The sequence below is a fragment of the Gymnogyps californianus genome, chromosome 5, assembly GCF_018139145.2.
Source record: "Gymnogyps californianus isolate 813 chromosome 5, ASM1813914v2, whole genome shotgun sequence".
Lineage (NCBI taxonomy): Eukaryota > Metazoa > Chordata > Aves > Accipitriformes > Cathartidae > Gymnogyps > Gymnogyps californianus.
Genome location: NC_059475.1, coordinates 4,560,507 through 4,584,572, shown reverse-complemented (window position 1 = coordinate 4,584,572; position 24,066 = coordinate 4,560,507). Strand labels below are relative to the sequence as shown.

At 39.9% G+C, this 24,066-nt stretch overlaps 1 protein-coding gene across 3 annotated transcripts in view; it reads right to left on the bottom strand.

Annotated features, from left to right (window-relative positions):
• NAV2 (neuron navigator 2) overlaps positions 1–24,066 on the bottom strand; it is a 234,526-nt gene that overhangs the window by 91,241 nt on the left and 119,219 nt on the right. For all 3 annotated transcript variants that reach the window (XM_050897832.1, XM_050897833.1, XM_050897831.1), the window contains 4 exons: positions 21,027–22,125; positions 18,160–18,272; positions 14,501–14,609; positions 12,143–12,532 (listed from right to left, as the gene is read on the bottom strand). In XM_050897832.1, the coding sequence (XP_050753789.1) occupies positions 12,143–12,532; positions 14,501–14,609; positions 18,160–18,272; positions 21,027–22,125 (1,711 nt within the window). The remainder of the gene's footprint in view (positions 1–12,142; positions 12,533–14,500; positions 14,610–18,159; positions 18,273–21,026; positions 22,126–24,066) is intronic.

Sequence of the window (24,066 nt, the reverse complement as noted above, 5' to 3'; positions counted from 1 at the left end):
ATCTTACATAAGTCAATGGAAGCTGGATGCCTTCGGCATCTTTGACAACTAGATTGTGAGTTTTTCTAACCAAGACCCTGTAAAAAAGCACAGACATAGACGACGACTTTACCTGCTATACCAATAGGACAAGCCTCTTACATGCCAGAACAACACAAGATAGATTTTTGTGTTTTGAAACAGGTTTGTGTAATCACAGACTGAAAGCTTTATGTCTTATTTTTATTACACACAATGTCCTCTACCCAGGAATGTTTAATTCCAAAAAGATGCCAAAACCAACGACGCCTAAAGTCCTGCATGCAACAGTGAGGTGAAAGAAGAAGGAAAGGTACTAGCTTCTAAATTCTGTGGAGAAAAAGACATTTACAATAAATACACTTTAAAATAAACGAAAAAAAAAATTGTCTACTATCCATTGGTTAGTACAGAGGAGATTAAAAGTTACTGGTGCCACAAACCTCCAGCCATTGCTTTCTTTTCCTTCCTCTCTATCCCTTCAAACTTAAAACTGTCTTGGCTCTCAGAAATTATCTTGCCTTTATGAATACAACATTATTACTGCTGCAGATTTTTGCTTTATGAGAAAGGAGAATATAATGAAGGTATATTTTTCTAAAGACAATCTTATAAGCTTTTACTCAGGGAGGAATAAAACCAGGAAATATTATCCTGCATGCGTATAATTCTAACAGTACTCAACGCTGTCTGAATTTATTGCCCTATCATACATCTACACAATAAGGAATGCCAATATACTAGTCTCTCCTCTACAACGACCCATTGCAGTCCAAACAATTGTATTAGGCCAGTTATCGATCAGGTGTAATTTCTTTGACTTTTCTTATTAAAAAACATGACAAATTTGTACTAGATGCCTTGCTAGAACTCCACAAGCACATTCAGTGCAAAAAACAAGCACTTCGAAGTATTTCATTACCTGCCCCAAAATAAGAAAAAGTTTAAACATATGATCTGGGAAAAAGTGTAGTATCCAGACTCTGTGACTTTTATACAGATGAGTAAATTCTACACGTTCGAAAAATTTAATAGCTCAGGTGCTTTAGGAATGGTACCAACAGCCAGTGGGGAATGACTGCCTTTAATGAAGTCAAAAATACTAATACTTAACGAATGGACAGTGAGACAGTGATGATGTTGGTTGAAAGGAGTTTCTAATCTTTTCAGGAATTAATGCCTCATACTCATCTCTATAGTTTCACTCTTTGTCAGCAAGGAAACAAAATTAACCAAACTTCTTTGAATATGAAAAGACTCAGGTTAAACAAAAGCAGTATTATGCACTTCTAACACACAACTGGAACGTACAGTCCACTTTCTGGGTGACACTTTTTTTCTATACGAAAGTGGCTCCCTGCCCTGTATTACAGGCATAAAGTAATTTGCTTTGGAGTTCCCTGGACAACCTGGACCTTTAAACTTCTCTTTTCTTTAGCCAAATACATCCTTTCTGTGCCTCTGAAATTTTGAATGCCATAATAAGTCCTTCCAAGTGCAATATTTTTAGGGTATTTCTGATGCTGAAGTGATTTATTTCCCTTTCCTGAAAGGCACGCTGAGAAAACAGGAACGGGTTATGCCAGGGATCAGTAAAATCCAGTGGTCTGAGTCACTTGACTTCTGTCCGCACTCCCTACTTACCCATGTATACAGCCAGCCAACAGCACACCTACTTTTATGGTCTGACAACTCTACCACTTCATATATATTCATTTCACTCCTTAACGTATGAATATGAATTTTCCAATTTTGAAAATAGATAGCCAAGGGACAGGCATTCTTTACTTAAGTATTAGGAAGAGAAAGAGCAGCAGGTAAGTCAGCAGTGCACAACAGACCGGGCAAGCCTACCCTGATCTGCTCAGCATCACGCAGCTCCATAATCCCAAACCCACAAGCAGGAAAGCAGCAACGTGCCCCAAAACTGGAGCTGACTCTGGCAGCCCAGGTGCTCCTGCTTTCCTCTTGGTGCTTTGGATTCAAGGTTAGTTTGGAAATAGCTGCCCAGGTGTCTCCTGGCAGAAGACTTGCCCAGCAACCCAAGTGCTTGAAACCTGAAGAAACAAAAAGCTTGTAGGAATTACAGCTTTTGGATTATTCCGTGCATCAACGTCCACTTTGACACGCAAAAGTGTTCTCTTTTAGCCGCAGCAATAACACTGTTATCCTTAATGTTTTCCTTTAAATATTTATTTTCACTAGGCTTCATCTGCCTCATCATTACAGTCAGTTAAATGAGATCAAAAGGCTTAACAAGCTTTGAGTATCAAAGAAGGAATCTAACTTTGCCAGTCACTAAAAACCAACAGCAGAAAATTCTCCACTGCTGTTTCTGAAATATGATAAATGTGATCAAAATGATCCTGTTATTGCAACCAGGAATATGTTCCAAATCTGACTTAAAAAGAAATGCAAGCCTAACAGCAGGATGATGACAACCCCAAATTTCTCAGTTTAGTATGAATTTGGCCTGCATTTTCTATCATGACACTGGAATTAGACCATATGATCTTTCCCCATGTTTCCTCACCAAAGTCTTTCCATCCATTATTCTTGCATGACCACTCTCCGTTACAACGCCCACCACATCGGCACCGTACTTGATCTCTCTAACCAAAGGGTTGAACATATACCCTGCCAACAAGCCTGTGGCTAGTTTAAATTCCATTCTTTGATCCACGTGAATTTCAACACAGGCATTCGGGAACAGGATTAGGTCCTGAGCTTTCAGGTTGGGACTGCTAATACAACGCCCAAATTCCTAACATCAGACCAAATATTACCCTTCAGGTTCATAGAAGCACAAACCTATTGCTCACTTCATTTAAAATTTAATTTTATATTTAAGGCAGTCTGTTATTTATAAATTAATAGACTTTTACTAATAATTAGTAACTATTTGCAATTAACAAACTAATGAATGAACTGTGAATTGTTTTGAAGATGCTCAAACCCAAACATGGAGTAAACCCAGAAAAAACAATAAATGACTTGCAGTCTCAAAAATCCTAATCACTGCTGGGAAGAAGGAGATACCTGTTCCACTAATGGGTAAGACAGGAAAAACGAGATTATGCAAAACTTACTAAGTATATTTTAGTTTCATAGTTTACTTGGAGAAACCTCTCACCTGTAAATCACTAATAACATGAACAGTAGCTGCTTATTCACACTGTCCAAACCAGTCTAGAAGCAAAACAAGTTCACCCCCGTTAACTACTTATTCCTTAGACCTTTTTCTGGGAAAAAAAGAAGAAATCTACAGAAAGAAGTGGCTTCCATGAAATCAATACTTTCTATTTGGAGATGTATTAAGCCTGCCTGGCACACAAGTCATTCAGCAGCCATTCTATAACAATTTTTGGGCACTGCTGCCCAGGGCTAAATTTATTTCTACCTGTCTTCTCAGCTGGGTCTCCCTTTCAAGAAGTCTGCAGGCTTGTTACTATAAAACTTGCGTTTGCTCAGGGAAGGAATTCCAAGGACAGTATAGCCTGTAAGGGACTTGGGTGGCTGCTGCCACTATAGGTCAAATCTCATACATGCCCCCACATCTGTTCCCTCCAGGACAACGGCTTCTTATCGAGCTTCTGAAGAAACCAGTTTCCTGTGGAATTAGCAGTCTTAGATAGATGTAGTTTAAGAGAAACTGTCAGTAAATAAGAGAAGAATATTAGACCGAAAGAAAGCATCTCTCACATCACTGCATCCATTCCTGTTTCAGAGGAGACTCTTCTAGTATATGATCCTCTTTCCAACACTCACTCAACCTGTCTGCCAAGTGCACCTTAAGCTTAAATTCACCTTCCTCTCAAGGAAGAAGCTTGTTCCACCATCGTTTTTAAAACTCTTTTACAAATCTAGTCAGCCCATCCGAGATGATGACATGGATTAGGCACTGAAAAGCATCCATTCAAGGTAACTGGACTTTCAAAAGCTAGAGTTAGTAGAATAAGATTATATTGAATATTTTTATATTAAATAGAAACGTTATTTTATGTTCTCCTTGCTCGCCTCTATTTCTCTCCCTTTCTTTAGGCTGTTAATGAGAAGAAAGGAAAGGTTAAAGCTTTACTTATTCCTCTTCATCTATCTTGGAGTTGAATGGCCCTTCAAAAATGAATGGAGCACTGTATCTTGAAGGAGAACTCTGGCTATGGCAATGAGACTTCAAATGCCAATATTAACTATTAACAGCCCCCAAAGCAGGCTTCAAAGAAGCCAGGTGATTAACATATGTACAAGAAGATAGCAAGACCTGAGAAAACTCATGGGAAGTGACTAGGACAGATCCTCCCCAGATTTCACAGAGGAATTTGGGCAGCGACTCTTCAATGACTTTGCTAGGAGATGCAAGGGCTTCATTAGAGCATTAGGACTTCACTAGGATTAGAAGAATTTTTCCTCTTGTAACCAAATGACCAGTAAAAGCTTAATTATTTTTAAGACGCAATCTTGCTTAACTATATTTATTGCCATTTCCCACATCTTTCCCAAACTATATCTTTAATTCTGAGCAGGTTTAGTTCAATCCGGTGAGACCATCAAGTCAATCCTAAATTGTGTGACTTAGAGGCCTTGGCTCAGAGCTGCGAGCATTGCCTGTATGCAGGAGTCAGGCCACAGCAGATGTTAAATCTGGGGTCTATGGCAAAGCCTCTCTAGCCCAAATCTATGTCCAGCATATCCAGATTAAAGGTGAGCAGCACAAAAGGATAATTAAAAAAAAATTACTCCCTTCTCTGTCTGAGGAGGTTAAAATCCACATTACTCATCTCACAGAAAAATTCATCTGACGACCGGACTAACCTAACACTAATGCCAGACTAAATGCTCTCCAGAGGATGGAAATAGGGCATCAGCCATCCACCTTACTGGAGCTGGGCCAGTGGGCAGTGAAACCCAAATGGGTCACTACGCTGGAAGGTTCACCTGTACGAAGGAGAGTAAATCACAGCACAGCCATTACAGCATTTGGAAGGAGGAAGGACTAAGCCCTGGGGTTCCAGTTCCCAGATGGTTTCTGAAATTTACCCAGTCATTCGCTAAGACAAAATGAATGACCTAGCCTGGGAGAGGTGACCAGAGATGTGTCGTGGTTTAACCCCAGCCAGCAGCTGAGCATCACGCAGCTGCTCCCTCACTCCTCCCCGCCCTGGCTCCCAGTGGGATGGGGAGGAGAACTGGGAAAGAAGGTAAAACTCGTGGGTTGAGATAAGAACAGTTTAATAACTAAAGTAAAATATAATACTAACAATAATAATAATGAAATACAATAATAATGATAATAATAATAGTAATGAAAAGGAATATAACACAAAAAAAAGGAGGGAAAAAAGGAAAAAAAACACAGTGATGTACAATGCCATTGCTCACCACCCACTGACCGATGCCTGAGCAGCGATCCGCCCCTCCCGGCCAACTGTCCCCCGTTTATATACTGGGCATGACGTTCCATGGTATGGAATACCCCTTTGGCTAGTTCGGGTCAGCTGCCCCGGCTCTGCTCCCTCCCAGCTTCTTGCACACCTGCTTGCTGGCAGAGCATGGGAAACTGAAAAGTCCTTGGCTTAAGATAAGCGCTACTTAGCAACAACTAAAACATCAGCGTGTTATCAACATTATTCTCACACTAAATCCAAAACACAGCGCTGTACCAGCTACTAAGAAGAGAGTTAACTCTATCCCAGCCAAAACCAGGACAATATGGTAACCTGACAAAATGAGGTAGACAAGACTGGAAAATACCCAAGAGGTCAATCCTTTCAGGTGTGCAAACGCCACTCCGGACCCCAGTGAAACATGGGTGGAAACTCATTACTTAAGAGAGGACAACGATCATACCCATGAAGCACAGGCTGCCAGCCTGGAGCAAGTTGAAGATCCACCAGAATCAGGCAGCTGTTCATGGGGTTTTGCACATGCCAATTTTGATTTAAATGCCAACATCCTTTCTCAGAATCTATTTCAATGAAAATCATAGAAATAAGCTATAGAATAAGCGATCCATTTTGCATTGTCCTCTTTAATTTTGTTAGGGAAAGGAACAACGTGTGACCAAAGAGAGGTAATGAGGGAGTGCTGCTTCTCCACAGGTTCTCAGCAGGGTCTGCAGTGGAGGAAGAGTTATTCCACAGCGACTTTCGACTCCGTCATGCCTACTCCTTCCCTGCAGATGATCCACATCGACAAAGTGTGTATGATTGCATCTCCCTCTACTGGCTAGCCCCAGAGCAGGAATGTATTTTGTCCTTGAGAAGCTGTCCTTTTGCTCAAATTACAAAAACCTGTTGGCACTGAAGCAGCAGTTCAAACACTGCTGAGGTGTTTATTACAGAAACAAGCCCAGAGTGGGATAATGGCTATTAAATGGTATTTTGGTAGTCACTGACAATAGGACAGTATGTACAAGTAAGCAAAAAATACAACACACCGCAACTTGTGAGTTTGTTTTACTGACAAACACTACATATGACCTAACTTGGCCCTTTTTAGCAGTATATTGAATAAAAAGCTTGATTCCAGCTGATCTCTAAGGCGATGACTTATAAGCCTATGTCTTCCTATGCTGAATCCTACATTGCAAGAAAAGTTGTATGAGAGCATGTTATCTGAGATATCATTTATGATAAATGATCAAACACTGTTTTATTGATGAAGCTGACACCAGAACTATTCCTGAACTAAGTGCAATATTTAAGAATATTTAAAATAATATACAACATTAATAATATTGAAATGCTTATGTAATTTTCTAGCCATGTCTCCTGTAAAGATCTTTAAGTACAGTTCTTGGAATAAGAATATTATTTTGATTTAAACACTGCCATAATTTCTTCTTTTCATTCTCACAGCACCAGGACATCTATGACTTTAAATCCAAAAGCTAGTTCTGAACCAGTTTCAACATAGTTTAGTAAGAAGTCAGAAGTCAAGGTTTCCTAATACCTTTTCATAAAAGTCAAAATTTTGAGTTTGCTTGCCTGACCCCTTCCTTCATTATTTGTGTTAATTATCTATTTACCATATATAGCTACTATTCTGCAATGTTGAAAAGATCAAAATGTAAGCAGCCAGTCCTAGCAAGACAGAAGGCAGTTCAAATAAACACTCTGCTCAAAGAGAAGAAAAATAAAATAAACCTCCTAATGATTCTTAGTCATGTTAAAGTGTTATAGCCATATAAGGAATGCAGTTTTACCCATCCACTGTATTTAGATTAAATCTTATTACTAAAATCCTACCATTTAAAGAGCAATGTCCAGTAAAATGACTAACCCACCGTAACTCAAAGCATACAGAAAAAATACAGTGGTAATCACCATGGCAAAAAATAGGTCGAAAAAGACTATAGCTAGCATTGAATCAATGTACAGGGTGACCAGGTTCTCATTCAGACCATGATTAGCTCAGCCACTCTTGATTTCTAGCTAGCCACGCATCACCTGGAGCAGCAACCATTCCTGTTGCAGACAGCTTAGAAGGAAATGGTTTCTCTTAACTACTGTTACCAAGAACAAATTCTCATTAGCAGCAAACTGCGTAGTTCTCCTTTTCTTTCTCTAAAACCTTAGCCCAAGTGAAGGTCTGTTACGCCACATACGAGCCTGACATCTGAAAAAGATGTGTCACTGTCTGACTGATCAATAAAACAAAATCAAGCAACTGAGCCACAAGAATCCTACAAATATCAATTACACTTCAACATTCAATGAAATCAGTCCTCAATGTCAGCTATTCATATCAAACTCTTCTTTGCCTCCTAATAGATATAACTCCTAAATTTCAGCCTACAACAGAACTCTGTTCCAATGATTGTTTTGGTCTGTGTTACTCAAGGGTAGACAGGCCTCTGCACCACAAAGATGATTTCTACCTAGGGCACAATGCTTTTGTGTGGGTTTGATTGACCTGAGCAGAAGCAGGGGGTAAAGCCTGGTTCCCCAGCCCAGAGTGGCCTGCTGTCCCTTTTAGCATCCTTTCATCCATGTTCCCAATTCACCTGCTTGTAGAGAGATCCCCAGGGAGCAAAAAGGCTTGAATAAACAAGAAGGAATCATAATCCCATGAGCATCATGCACACAGACACATTAAGAGGTTGTGGAAATAGAGATCTGGAATGGGAATGTATCGGCCCCAAAGCATCAAATAAATGGGGAGGTTAATAAACCGGTAAAGTCTCCCTGCCTCCCGCCCCCAACAGCCGCTGCACCCGCGGGAGGTCGCTGCAAGGAGAATTTTAGCATAGGGCCGCTGAACATCATATGCAGGCTGAGCCCTTCTGTCTTCATCTAATAGCTGAGGGAGCAGTTCACTGCTAGGCTGGCTAAGCGAGGTATGAAAGAGTCACCAGGTAACGTTTCTGAATGAGATACACTCAAAAGAGTGAGCTGGGCATGCCCCGAAGCCCAGCCTGGCATGCAGGAGACCCATGGTCCATGCATGGGGCCGCTCCCATCCGCCCCGCCTCAAAGTTCAGGCTCTAGGGCGGCTAAGCTGTCACATCATCAAATCTACATTTTGTTGGAACCTAGCTGGAACAGCCATGCTTCTGCAAAAAGTTGTTTTGACAAGCTGCGTTTGCGGACCCAAAGCCATTTCCTGAGAAAATTTGTGACCAGCACTGATCAATATATCCATGCTGTCAATTCTGCATAGAAAGCTGCACGCTAGGGTAAATGAAAATAGGGGCAGAGGATTAATTAAATTAAAAGAAAAGAATTTTAAAAGGCCTTTCTGACCAACAGCTCTGTTGCTACATTCCAAGGACAGATAAAAAGAAAATTAACTCTACATCTCATTAGAGAGAACTAGGGGGGGCAGGGGAAAAGGACAAAAAGAGGTAGGAGCGCGTATGTTAGTAGCTAGAGGGAGACTGAAGTGGACAAAACCTTCCGAACAAACCTAAAAAAGCCATGAGAGTTAACGTCTCCACCTGGGACAATCTTTGGGGTGGATAGGTGAGACAATTCTGGGCTTTGAGGTGCCACTTTCTGATGAGGCTCTGAAGCCTCGAGCTCAGCCAGCCACCGAAGGAGGTGGGTTGGGTGCTTACTCCCCACCTCACACAAATCCTAGCCCCGTTGCTTTGTCGTTCGGTTGATGTTTTAGCTCCCACAATCAGACAACTTCTTACCTTCGATCCACCCCCTGGAGACTTTCTTAGTTTAAGAGATATTTTCTGCCCATTTGGAAAAGATACTCTTTCTAACCCTATGAAAGCAATCCGTGTGTCTGCCAGAGCTCTGCTTGAGCAGACTTATTAAGGGAGGCCAAACGACACTTCCCATGACCCAGTATGTTTCAGAGAAAGCATGAGGATCACAGGGCTAAAATAGTTTATCTTGGCTATTGGATTTATTTTGGCTGTAACAAATATTTTGGCTTCCTTCCCTATCAGTTTGCCAATGAAAACACAGATCCAAGGTTTTCAGACAGCAGGATCGTAGCAATCCTGAAAAATGACAAAGTGAAACACATACCAGCTAATAAAGAGCTATTCATGCTATAAATGCCCTCTTGTGCTGCTTTCCACATGCCGTAACTCAGCTTCTGGAAATATTGGGTCTGTTCACCCTAACATTGATCTCAGAGATTTGTTCTGCAGCAAGTCACACGGATGCTCTCTTTACAAGCAACCTCTCCGATTTCTAAGCGGTGTATTATTCCTCTCCTACAAAGACACAACGCTATCCTGTTTTTTTATTATTGGGAATAAACCGACATTGGGGAAGATAACTTATGAAACAGGCTACCAAAACATGTGTTCATACTGGAGATGATAATCCAGCATTATTTGGTGTCAGTAGATTCACCAAAGGTAACATCCTCATTTTTTTATCTCTATCCATTGACGTTGGGATTATATCCAATGCTGTTATTGCAATTCAACACTGCAATACACCCTTCTCGGGGAATCTGCGCACACGATTACTCTCCACAGACTATGTAACCCCAACATTGTAGGGCTGGTTCCAGGAACGCTCCCTCCAAATGCCCACCGGTGCAGCAATGAGAGGACCTCCAAACCGCCCAACCTCCAAACCCTGCTCACAACCTGGAAATGGAGCTGGATCTTTCGGACGATGGATTGACCTACAGTACAGATTCTGCCCTTGGAACTTGGTCAATGACTACAACTGTGCTATATAAATCAATAAACCAACTCACATTATTTAGCAAAATAGGCTTTTGTAGCTAAAGGCAAAAGATGTGGAAAAAAAAAAGATGTTTGTACACATAACTCTTTTTGTCCTAAAAACTTTAAATTGAGATCTCATTTATCAATCTGTGGCTGGTTATATAAGTAAAAACTGGAAGTTATCTCCCTCCTTTAAAAACTAGTGGGAAATAAGAGTCAGGTACTCAGTTAAAGATGTTCTAACACTCAAGGCTAGGAGTGAGGTGTTGTGGAGTATATGACTCTTCTGCTACACGTTATATTCACCATTCCTGGTATTGTTCTTGGTATATAACTCACTGCTTTGGTGACAGAGGTACAAACTGGCAAAAACATTTTATTACATTATTAGTCCCTTAGACCCAGAATCTAAAGACCACTCTTGTATTTTCAGACTATGGAGACTTCAATTTTTTACCGTACAGGATGACCAGATAGACATAGAAAAGGAAATGATACACTGAGATGAGTGAAGGCAGAGATTTCTCTGGAAATATCATTCATAAACTCAACAGCTTTCTTATTCTTTCCTTTTCCTCAATCTGGAATCTGAACTTTATACACTAAGTAAAGATCTGCAAAGACTGGGGCTCCTCTAGGATACGAGCAGCAGAAGCCGAACAGACACAATTCTGCCAGGGACACTTCTCAGCTCATACTCTAGGTGTTTTACAGAAACCATGGAGCTACTCAGAATTTAATTTCCTCACTTCTAGGCCAAAATTACAGCCATGAGTTTGAACAAAAGTCATAGCCCAGAGGAAAAGCAATAACTGTTACTACAGTAAACATTGCAAAACTCAGGTGTAAGTTGATTTATTTGAGGGAAACACAAGGTGCTTTAGTGATACAATGCATTATTAATGCAGCAACAGCTACTGGTGCTTTATCGGAAATAGAATTTTATACTGGTTTTTGCATCAGCTTCTTTACTATATGCTTCCCTAATGAAGAATTAAAAATGAAGTGTCTGACTTTTCAAAAAGGACAGTGCGAAAACATCCAAATATTCACAACAGACAGAATTAACGGTGGTTTCCAGATTGTGTAACTTAACTGGTTAAGTTAGTGACAAAGCAGCAGCTGGATTCCAGCTTTCTATTTCAGTAAGAGACACTAAATCTTCCAAATAAGCCAATGCTACAAGAAATGTCACTTATAAAAAAATTACAGAAAAGCAAAGGATGTAAGACAGCCAGAGAAAAGGTTGCCACAAAAATAAATATGCCATTTACCTCTCAAAGATCAGTTTTAACATCAATCTGATGCCGATGTACTTGAGCTAAGAAAAAATGACTGTACTTTCTAGAAGGAACTGAAAACGGACATGTTTAATTGAATACTGACTTTGGAGCAAAGAACAAATGCTTTTTCCAGCCAAGGCAGAGGTAAAATGTTGATGTTAAACCTTGTTAATAATTGCCTATCAATTCGTATTTCTGCACACTAACTTGTTCTTTAGACTTTATTTTGCATGTACAACTATTTCACCCTACACAGAGATGTAGTAAACTCATTTCCTTCCAGTGAACTGTCCCCTAAAAGTTCAGACAGCAAAAGGGTTCAGTAAAAGTACAGACAATGCCTCACTCTCTCCATCTCGTGGGCATAAATGAATGTTGCAGCATGTGTTTGACTTCATCACAATGAACCCTGACTCAGGAAAACATTTAATCATGTGCAAGAGTATGTTCACATATAGGAATATTTTCTTAACATGCACGTAAAACTTAAATCATGTGCTTAACTCCCACTGATTAAATTAACTGTGATAATGAGCTGTCCCTCATCCCTCCAAATGCTTATTAAAACTAGTAGAATATCTTTGTGGTTTCTTTTTTTTTTTCTTTCTCCAAATAATCACGGGAATACAGGGTCATTAAACACAACTGAAGAATCACATAAAGTATAGTATTTAAGAAGAAAAGTAAAGGCACTTACCCACTCGTGATGTCATCAGCTCTGATATTCTTGCCCAGCACATCCCCATCGCTCATATAGCCGGTGGCATCCATGGTGATGCCTTCCAGATCGATTTCATCACCTCCCTTGTCCGAGACGTCCACGTGGCAGACACTGCTACCACGAGACGCTAGCTGCCTCCGCAAAGGTGCCGAATACATGTAACGTCCCGACTCCGTGTTGATGAAGCGGCTGGCGTTCCCTCGCGGAGGATACCCATTTCCCATCGATGGAGCGTCGCCTGCCTGCAGGCGAGGGCTGGACTGCCCCAGTCTCCACGATAAAGGGGTCGGTCGTCCTGTCAAGCTGAGGATGCTGCGGCCACTTATCTCGGTAGTGACGTTGGTGTCAAACGTAGTTTCCAATGTGCTTAAAAAAAAGAAATGCATTTGATTAAATGTGGCCTGCTATCCAGAGCGCCGTGAGATTTCAGGTGATTGAAAGACCCTACAACCTGAACACTCACCAAGTTACGGATTGTAAGTAATAGCATTAACAGAATTTACCTGCCACAATGCCTTGAGAGAGTTAGGTCCATTCCTCCAACACTGTTCTTAAATAATGATACTCTTGCACCCAGGCCACCAAGTGTTCAACATATATGTGAGAAGACTTAAGCAGGAACTTTTTAATGGATTATCCACAGTATCAGAGCATAACTTTTTCATCTTCAATCGTATATAACTCTATTATACCATGGTTTTGCCACTGTAGGCAAGTGAGTGGGATATTAAGCTGACTAAAGGAAAACCAACTGAAGTACTATTTTTCTGATACATTTTCTTTTTTTGGCTGCAGTCATGAAAGTCCTAATACTCTGGAGACGTGTCCAGCACCAAGATGGTAGCTATTTCTACACTGAGGAAAGAATTAAATGAAAAAATAAGAAGAAAGGCAAAACAAATTTATTTTTCAAAATATACTTTATATATTCATGAATTGAATATATTTTTGAAAATATTGATAATATTTATACAGAGCTCCAGTTACAAAAGCATTTTAAGTCACAGCTTGTAAATACAGTTTTTGACAAGTGTCAGCTATATGAAATCTTCCATTTTCCACACTTGAGTGTGTGAATATGTTGCATCCCTTCCAACAGTAATGCTAGTACGGTCTGCATATGGTCTGAGAATGCTGCGACCACTTATCTCGGTAGCGACATTGGTGTTAAAAGTAGTTTCCAATATGCTTAAAAAAATAAATGCATTTGATTAAATGTAGACTGCTATATGGAACCTTAAAAATGGGACTGCTACACCATGAAATTTCAGGTGATGTGTATAGATTGCAAGACTACACCCTGAACACTTGCAGCTTAGTTGCAGCTAATTTATTTGCAGCTAATTCATAGCTGCAACTTCTCTTACCCACATGAACTCCTCTTTTCCTTTCCTGCTCAACTAACACAGTGTTACTTTTTTTTTTATTGTGGATATTTGTTAAAATAGGCAGCATTGTACTATCTGCACTATAACGTTACATATATGCTGCAAAAACCTGTGCATCCTCTGGTTATAGTAATTAAATCATCATGAGCTGTCACATTAATTGAAATTTGAAAAGAAAAATAGCACTGGGAGTTCATCGTTGCAAGCTCTGCCTCAGTTTTAGATACAAAGCCAAAACACGAAGCGTTCCCCCAATGAACTCATTTAGGGCTGGAGTCCATAAGGCACTGAGCTCTAAGTAGGACCCTGACCTCATTAGGGGCCAAACAGCTTATTCTCCCAAGCCTCCTGTTCAACACTGAAAAGATCTGAGTCACAGAATGTTTAAATGTAATAACAGTCTTTGTTTATTTAGAGCATATTTTAAATATTACTGAAGATTTCCAAACGCTGCTTTACAGAGAAAAAGCAGTTATATAGACGGATGACTAATAATATTAGAAAAATTTGTTTATCCAAAGATTGGTCAGGTATTCAAGTTATGCACTTGATAAAGTGGGCCAAGCACAGTTCACCTGCTTATTTAAACAAAATATTACACATAGGGGGAAAGGGGTGTAATGCACTGAAGTTGTTCAAGAGTAAGATGAAGAAACATTTTAAACTGTAACCTATAGTCAAACATCAGCTAACACATTTAACAAGCACTGATTATTCTCCACCTTTGATTTTATATACAACCTGCCACCACCAATTACTCATCATACATCTCAATAAACACTGAATATTATTCAGAATCTGTGCTTTAAAGACAAAAAGTAGAAGATCAGTATCTTCCACTGTCAGTGTTAATCATTTTTCAAGGATGCAACCCAGCCAGATCTAAGAGATGTAAAGTAAGAGCACAGTGATTTCCATTTTCTTATAAACAAAGTCATGCCATTACCTGTGAGTGACCTGGGTTCCCCGTAAACTGGACATCGTTTCCTCTAAGTTCTGTCGAAGATCAGCAATGTTTTTCACAGTTCGTAACCTCCGAGTTTCTGGATCCTCTCCTACAGGGAAAATAAACCATGAGACAGGATAAGGCAGGAAACAGCACAGAACTGAGCCGTCACCTCTGCCTGAATCTGACTCAAACACATTTTTTTCTGACTTTCTGTTATTTAACACTCTAAACTGATTAGGATGGAGATACCATTCCCCTACGGCAGGCACTTGCCGTTGCCGCAGCCGGACTGAGAATAAGCTCTGTACTGTCAACTTTATTTCACAGGCTGCCTTTGCACCAGATGTTTCTGTATTGTCATTTCCCCATATGACCCAATTTAAATTCTGGTTAACTTTCAAGCTCATTAGAAGATACACTCCCATCAATACCACCCTTTCCATCTCATATATTGACACAATTAACATCAACCCGACGCAGCCAATTTCTCCAATGCTATATTTTCACTAGATCTTCTTTTTCCCTTTTTAAATAGATCTCATTCTGTAACAACAGCTTTCCAATAAACTAAGTTGTGTTGACTGGGTGCTCCCTGCTGAGTGATGTTTTAGGTAAAATAGCAAAAGTTTTTGCTTGTCAACATCACAACACAGTTATCGTTACTTAAACGTGCGACATGACACAAAGCTGGGGGATGACTTTTAGTTTCCCTGGCATTTAGAAATCCTGTTCTTTAAATACTCGGTTCTAAAACACATTTATGTCCTGTTCTTTAACTCTAAAAGTAGAGTTTATATACATAAAAAAGTCCTCCTAGTGCCTTAGCGTAATTTATTTTTAGAAAATTAATAATTTAATTAGTGCCTCAGCATAGTTCATTTACTTGCTCTCAGCCGTCAATTAAGAAATGCTTTGGTTGCTAAGTCAGCTGAGCTTTATATAGTTAAACCTTCTAAGAGGTTGAAGAGAAGTGAACTTCTGGTAGTGCCAACATATTCTTTGTAAGCTGAATGCTGAAACAGAAAACCTCCAAAAAGCCGTCACAAAGCTTCTGCTGGGCACAGAAGGAAATTATTTCATTCTAAAGGGTTTACAACTCATGACTAAAGAAGATACTACAGCAAATTTAAAACTTTTCAAATTTTGCCTCCGCCTTCTCTGCACAAATGATGCATTCTTCAGCTGCCAGGATACTGGTCATCCATACGATTGCTAGTTTAGATGGCTATCTATATATTATACAAATCAGAAGTGTTAAGGACCAGGTAAATAAGCCGTTGTTGGAACTTTCTACATTCTTTGCTTTAAACTTCATGTTTCTGAAAGATGCTAGGTTGGTGGCACAGAAAAACCAAGTCACATACTCTTGCCTGCAAAGCAGCAGTAGCACAAACTACCCACCAAAGTGCTGGAGCCCCGACTACAGGGGAAATATCTAGGGAGGGGAAGATAGACTTTAATGTTTATACTATCATTAGCCTTTCTGAGACAAACAACAATGGCTCAGGTAGTGTTCATGTTAGCAATTTTTTTTTAATGGCTCTCTACTCTCTGGGAAATAATCTCTCTGAGATACAATTCACTTAGGCCAAATGGTCAAACCATTATGATCTGGCTGGATTGGAAACAGCCACCTAACGAGACCGATTCCTTTAGCAAATGAGTCTCTGGGACAGAAAACATTTTCTACGCTCATGGATCTACAAATTTTTGCAGTAAAGAACATAAAATATTTATAGGCCTTTAGCCTAACAAAGGTCACAGTGCTCTTTTACAGATCATTTCTCTCATAGATATGAAGGCAAATGGCAGGTAAATTCTTAAGAGAACATACATGAGACAAGCTAAACCAATTTCTATTGAGATCACTCTTACACCTAAATTGATACCAAATTTCCACTTAAAGGACATTCAATTGCTTAGATTATAAGTATACTTAAAAGACAGACATTGGATAGTGCCACTAGAACTTAATTATTAGATCACTTAGCTCTTCATGAACAGGTAGTATCATTAAACTTCCAGTTTTCATAAAGCTTCCAGTTTTCCCTACCTATGCTCTCTTTTGTTCTATATGCGCTTTTAAATTAAAAGCATCAATAGCTGCTATGTAGGGAGAGAAGAAATCTGTCCCTTATTTCTTCCAGTTTATTTGGGCTGAGGGACCATTTTGTTTTGCTTGCTCCTTTTCCCCTAAGACCCCTTTATGGACTGCTGCTGTCTGTGGGGTTTGGCTGCCCACAGCTGGGGTTTGCATCTCCATTGTTTGAGGTTGTCAGCTGTCTTCCATTTTTGGATCCCAAAACTTACATGTTCTACGTGAATAATAGTATTTACATAACATCTGTCATTAAAGACTAAAGATCTTTTGTGATCTATAAACACTTCTCAGTTTACAGGCTGAAATACATCTAGGCTAGGCAATACGATCGTTAAGAGGTAATACTGAAAAAGTTTAAGCAGCTGGACACTCTGCGTTCCTCACTTTGAACTGGCTCTCATATTTAAATATGGACCCCAAAATGTTCTCCAGGATTTTATCCCTTGTGCCATTTATTTGCCTTTTAAATTTTTAATCCACCTATATATAAATCATACACACAGATACGCTCATCTATGCATTCCTGCAGCCCTTTTCCTCACCAACGACTCTGCCTCTTGCCTTTGCCATCAGCATATGTGCACACAGGTATAAACGCAGCATTGACAGAATATGTAATGCAGGATGAAATCAATCCAATTGTGAAACTTTTAGCCACATGATTTTTCCAAGCAGGACAATCAGTTTCAAAACTCACATTAAACTGGAGGACACCAAGACTAAGTAGACGAAAAAACCTGAGAGATTCTACCGATGAGATATACTGCAATAGTATGCAGTAAGCACAGTCATAGACATTGCTGAAAGTGGAATAGGAGGAGACTTGACTGTGACTTTAAAAACACATTTTAGATCTTTAGTAGAATAGGGTTGCTAAAAATTGCTTTGTTACATTGATAAGCTTAAAAATTATTGCTAATTATCATATACTTCTTACAGTAGCAGGAATTCTAGGTAAACATATGAAGTACTTTCTAATTTAGACTGCTAGTATTCTAATTACAATCAGTTTCAGCTTCTGTATGCTGGACATAGTAAACTGTAGTTGGATTGTGGTCTCCTATTGCTGCAAAGACCACTTCTCAAACTGATCAGATTCACGTGAGTGAATAATGAGATTTCTCCAAACCTATAAACAAACCAAAACATCAAGGAAACTAACTTAATCTCTTCTGTAAGCTCTCAAGCAAAGTTTTAAAAAGTAAAAAATAAATATCAAATGCTTGGGAATACTTGGGATCCTTATAATAGCTTAATCTTAAAAGGTGCTGCACGTCTCCTAGAAAAACATTAAGTACCCAGAATTCCTAATGATTTCAAGAAATTTGGGGGGCACACCATTGTGCAAAACTTGAGCATCTGGTATTCAGATTATTGACACCCGGTTTCCATTGCTGAAGAGCTGAAAGAAATATCGTAACTAATACGAACTAAAGCATTAGGAATAAAACCAAATTAAATCCCTCCCTGAAGAGGGAGCTCCTGACTTCAAACTTGCTTTAGCCTATTCTTATTTAACCAGACCACAGTCAGTAGGTCATGTTGCAAGACATACCTGAGAGGTCTTCGAGAGCAGGCTGTCCAGTTTTGACATAAAGAGCAGAATCCATGCTGACCCCTCCTGTGCTGGCCTCGGCTGTTACGTTCCCTTCACTGTTTGTCTGTGATCTGGAAGGCAAAACAAAATAGAAATGTGCAGTCACTCTCCACCAAAAGTATCTCAGGTATAACAACTAGACAATTGCACCCGCCATCAGCCACTCCGTCCCTCTCTCCAGAATAGACCAGCAGACTGATTTTACATAATTCATTAGTCCCATGTTGAATTATGTCCTAGAAATGGAAACAAGCACTCAGCTGTAAAAAATAAAAAATTCATAGTCAAAGACAGGCTTCACAGCTCTTCAGACAGGGTCTTAAGACACTTGGGCTTCCAGCTAAATTTTAATTATCAATAACATCAGTTGTTGTGGCTAATCTGATCCTCTCTAATAAAGTCTGTATTGCATTAATATAAAGCAGGTAGTGCATGATGGCACGTTACACTCCTGCTAGTTTCCCTTCAATAACTAGCAATGTCATTCATTTGTATTTTAAAATAATTGACTGGCTAAAACCAACTTCAAACTCCAATTTATTGTCTGACATTGTGACTGTCAGGTAATGAAAGGTGATGTCCCAACAATCTATTGTCAGATTTGAGTAATGTATCTTGACTCACTTCATTTTACTAGTTGCACTGTGTTTTGCTCGTAGACCCGCATCAACAAGCGGCTGGAAGTTCTCCTGACCAAAGGGTAATTGTTGTACAAAAGTGAAGACACAGCAGAGAATTGCTATTGCAATATTCTTAATTTCAGTTGACCCTATATGAAATGTAGAACAATTTCTCATGTCTTTTACTTTAAAAAACAAACAAACAAACAAAAAGTAAGTCTACAGGCAGCTGAAAAGTTTAGATTAAAGTAACCTTAACTGGTAGCAGAAAAAAACTGAGACTACTACTGCAATGCATTAACAAGTGCATTTTGCAGATACAAAAAGTGTCTGGATAGTAAATTTGTAATAATGCTATATGTTTGCGTTGCAAATCAATACAATTTGACTTTTCTCTTTCCCTTTAAAGCCAGCAAGATTACACAGTTTGGCCTTTTTTCCTCCAATGCTGAAAAGTAAACATTATTTTTTCAATTTCTCAGCATTTTCTCCAGCTGCCAATAGGTAGTTTCATTACTGTTTTTTTGTAAAAAGTCAAATAAATACTGTCTAGAGTTTATCAGTATCTTTAGATCATAGAAAAAGTATGGATTGCATCTGCTTTTACGCTTTAGGTGATGATATCTATGTTCAAACTAAGATGAACGCCAAGTAGAGTGCTTTTTACTTTATCTTTTGATAGGACATTGTAGTGATAAACTTAACAATCCAAAGCATCACGAATACATTTTTGGAGGTTATGAGGGATAAACAATAAAGCAATCAGTTTGCAATCACAATTTTCTATTTAATTATGGATTAAAATAGTACAAACTGCACTGGCAATTTTTAACTCAAAACAAATCTCCAAAAATTACTAGTAGTAGACCCCACCTTCAGCCAAAGACGCAACAATAATGCTGATGTACGGAGATGAATGCAAGAGCAAGGGAAACCAAGAACATGTACTATTAATGCAAGTTTTAGTCAGATGAATTTTTCCCAATTGGTTCCTTTTCATGTGACTGCATCCCAGAAGGACACCTGGCATTGTATTCCATACACACAGGGAGAACACTCAAGGGTCAGAAGACTCAAGGGTCACTCTTCCCATTTTGCATTCCTACGTAGGCCTTTGGCATCCCTCTCCTTCAGGTTCATTCCATTTACGTTCACTTTTATTTAAAAAATGTGGCCAACCATTTCTTACGCTACATCTGCCAGAGATCACAGGCAAAAATGCGTATAGTAGAACTGAAAAAATGACGGGAAAGGGCGACTAAGATGACCAAAGGTTATGAACAGCATCTTTACAAGTAAAAACTAAACAGGCTAGGACACCTTAGCCTAGAAAAGACACATCTTAAGGGAGGGAAGGATATGACAGAGGTGTCTCAAATCACGAGCAGCCAGAAGGTGATGAAGACAGAACAACCACTTGCATTCTCTTCCTATGAAAGAATTAAGCGGTGTCAAAGAAAACTAGGAGATGGCTGTCAAAACCAAAAATCCCACCATCTGACTGAGGAATTTCTTGCGTCATGGTCAGGCTGGGGAGCATGTCCTTAGGAAGCTTTGTTATTGATTTCCCTCTTGTTACTCTTCTCTACATCTTCTCTACTGCCACTGTCAAACAGAAGATGCTGGACTAGATGGAGGTCAGTTGTGACCCTATACGGCTGCTCTTTTGCTTATCTCATTCAGTGTTAATGCACAAAACAGCAGACTTTGTGCCTGGCCTTACCTATACTAAAGGATTTTTATTTTTATTTTATTTTCTAGGATTTCCCATTACTGCTTATAGCAAGGCAGCTCCACCACTGTTAGCCACACTGAAGAGAATGAGTGTATCTATGTCATAAATTGGTGTTGCTACAACTTTTAAAGCTATAATGCATAAAACAAACCTAATCCACATGGTACAAAAACAGGTAAGAGCAGTACCTGGTCAAGAAGGTGTTAGCATTCTCATCTTACCTGTTAGTAGGGTCAGATACAACAACTATTCACCCTCCTATCTATCACAACTTCTTATACATCTTAGTCTGATGGCCTTCACCAACAGTTTGTGTGTAAATGTATAAATTGACTACTCTCTCAAAGCAAGAAACTTTTACATGATGTGGCATTCATCTTGCTGCCTCATCCTCCTGAAAGAGCGTCCAAAATGAATCTTCCTATCTAAGCGTCAAGTTCAAAACAGTCCACTGGAGAAGTTCACCGTACCTGTACATGAAGGGAGCTACCGTGGCAGTGTTCGGGTGGCTGTATTGCTGTTGGGGATGAGGTAGCTGAACACTCACAGTATTGCTCCCTGTGGTGTGTGTCGTCGCGGCAGGTCCGTTGACAGCTTGGCTGCTGCTGCTGCTGTTGAGGCCTCCTACGCCTTTTCCTTCTGAAGAAGCTAGGCTGGATGAGGAGCTGGAATGCCTGCTGTCCAGCTGAGACTTCTGATGAGAGAGCCCCGAGCCGGCTTTCCCGCTGCGGCTTCTCTCGCCTTCCTTTGCAGGAATGGGGGCACTTGAGGATTTCCCTGTGGTGTTTTTCATTCCTGGTTTTGGTATTCCACTGTGCGAAGGGGCAGAGGCCTCCTTCTTGGCACTATTCAGCTTTCCTCCTTTAGGGATAAAACTTGCAATCTTGGAGGACTTTTTTGGCATCTCTGTTGTTGCTAGTGCTGTCTGTTCTTCTTTTGGTTCCTCTTTCAGGTCCAACTTCTCAGTGATAGACGTTCTCTTTGCAATGTCTTTACTTTTATCCTTTTCTTTCTCTTTCTGTTTCTCTTTATCCTTCTCATTACCCTTTGGAGAACTTTTCTTATTAGTTAGTGCCCGGCTAAAAGTCCTTTGTGCAATTCCCTTGAGTGCAATTTTGGGACTACTGGACATCGATCCCAGATTGTTCACATTCTGATTCGTGGCATCAATTTCTTCGCCTTCCTCAAAGCTGAGAAGTGTCTCTAGCTTTTCACAACTGTTGTCCCGAGACCCTGGGCACTCGAGCGTTGTCCCTCCTGCTTTGGAGCCTCCTTTGCTATTGAAGAGTTTTAATTTTTCAAGCATGGATTTTTGACTGTTGGGAGTTGTTTTGGCGATTTCCGAGGGTGGCTTTGGAGGCTCCGATATGGGCTGCTTTACGGATAACATGGAAGACGTAGCTGTGTGCTTAGCGCTAAGGGACTTACTGCGCCAAGGTTTAATAGCAGAGCTGGGCTGAGGGATGGCTGATGAGTTATTGCAACTAACAGTACTGCTGCAGCTTTGAACTGAGGATGGGACATTTTCATTCATTCCTGTGGGCTGGGAGGCTGTACTGTCCGCAGGCTCTGGAAAAAAAACAAAAAACAACCCAAAAACCCAACACAGTAGTACCTGATATTATAGCTAGTCTGAGATTCTTTCTGTAATGAAACGTTAGGAACGTTACATTAATAACATTAAAAAGATAGACACATATTAGTATTTTCAACATCAGTATCACTTAAAGAAAATAAAAGCCAGTTTTCTTTTCCTACCCAGCAGAACAGCAATGAGCTCCTACTATGTAATTTACATTTACTTGCCGTTTCAAGAAAAAGGAGAAAAAAAAAAAAATCTCCTCCAATTCAAACCAAAATGTGTTTTGCAATGTGTTCTCCCTTATTAAGTTCATAATACTTTTTCATTAGCAAAAACACAGCACTATTTTCTAACTAAGGGTTCCCTCTGCTTTTGGCAAAATACTTGCTGTCCAAGTTCGATTCTTAGAAAAACCTCAAACATATTAAAAAATGCAGGAAAATAAGGAAAAAATTAAAACTGAAGTCCTTTCAGTTATTGGGGGGGGGAATGAGATCTTCATTATGTAAAAGGTAGAAGAAAACTCCATGTACAAAAATAAAACCAATTGTGTTCTTACGCAATGAACCTAAATTAAGTATTAGCACATATCTTAATCCGCTGTAAGAGAAACTAGTGGCTGTAACTGTACAGCCCTCCCCCCTCAGAGAAAGCAAATCTTTTATTTATTTACTTCCTTTTAATGTTATTTGTTCTTGTTAAGAAATTAGTTCAGAGCTTAAAGAGAGCCTGAAAAATCACACTCACCTACCAGTGGCCACTTCTCCTCTGAAGTTTCTCTTTGCAGAGCTTCCTTTCTGGAGACGTTACTCTCTCAATTATCACAAATATGTTTTCTGTTAAACTGCTCATGTTTCCAATTAACTTTTGTCATCTATGTCTGTTCGCCTGCCCAGCAGCCTGCTGGGGATTAACGGCTCTTACCTATATTTCCCTGCCCTCTAGCAATAAAGTAAACTGTGTATAGAGCTGCATTTTTTTAATTCAAAAATCAACAGCGGTTGAGAGCGTGCGTTTTCGGCAGCAGGAGCAGCCCTGTGAATTCAGCCCTGTAAATCATGAGCTGCTGCAACCACACAGGGACTGTTTTACTTCACTTTCAGCTGCTCAGTGAAGATACGGCTCTGTTAACCTCCCTCCTCTGATCCAAACCAGATCGACTAAAGATTTAAAGCACATACATCTTCCTGACTTTGCGTAGAATCGGGTTTCTAAGAGTATTAGAGACTCCTTAATAATAAACTCAGTCATTTCCCATGGTTATGAACAAAGTGGGACAGCAGGAATTACTGATAGTTTTAAAAATATTACTGAAGTCAGAAGATTTCCAGGACTCTGTTATTAACCAGTATCTATTATACTGGCCAGTTTTGCTATTCCTTTTCCTATGGCAAACTACCCACTTGGAGCTGGAAGGAAGCAAGAGCCTGATTACAGACACAGAAAGGGATCATACTTCTTTTAAGGTAGTGCCAGTCTGCTGACTTCCAAGGTATTATTCCTGTTTTACTCTAGTACAGAAGGAAAATCAAGACACCAAATGTCCCAAACAGCAATGCCACCTGGTCCTCTAGTTGCTCTGCTCAAGCCTGCTAAATTCAACCGGATGGGTTAAGGAGGACTGAAGAAGTGATAGCGTAGGAGTCGCAGTGACTCCCAGTGCAAGGGGAAGCAGGGACCCACCATCACAGCACCCTGCCCACAGACAGGACAGAGGAAGGAAGGTCACAGCTACTTCAGAAGCTGCTGGAAATGTTACTCCCTCTGCTTTCAAAAGCTCTGCACCATTGCTTTTTTCTTCATGCCTCTTACCGTACACCGCTGCTTTATTATTATTTTTATTTCCTGAAGTCCTCCTACCCATCAAAATCTACCTCCCATTGCAGCACGGCACCGTGCTCCTTTTGTGAACTCAGAACAAGCAACCC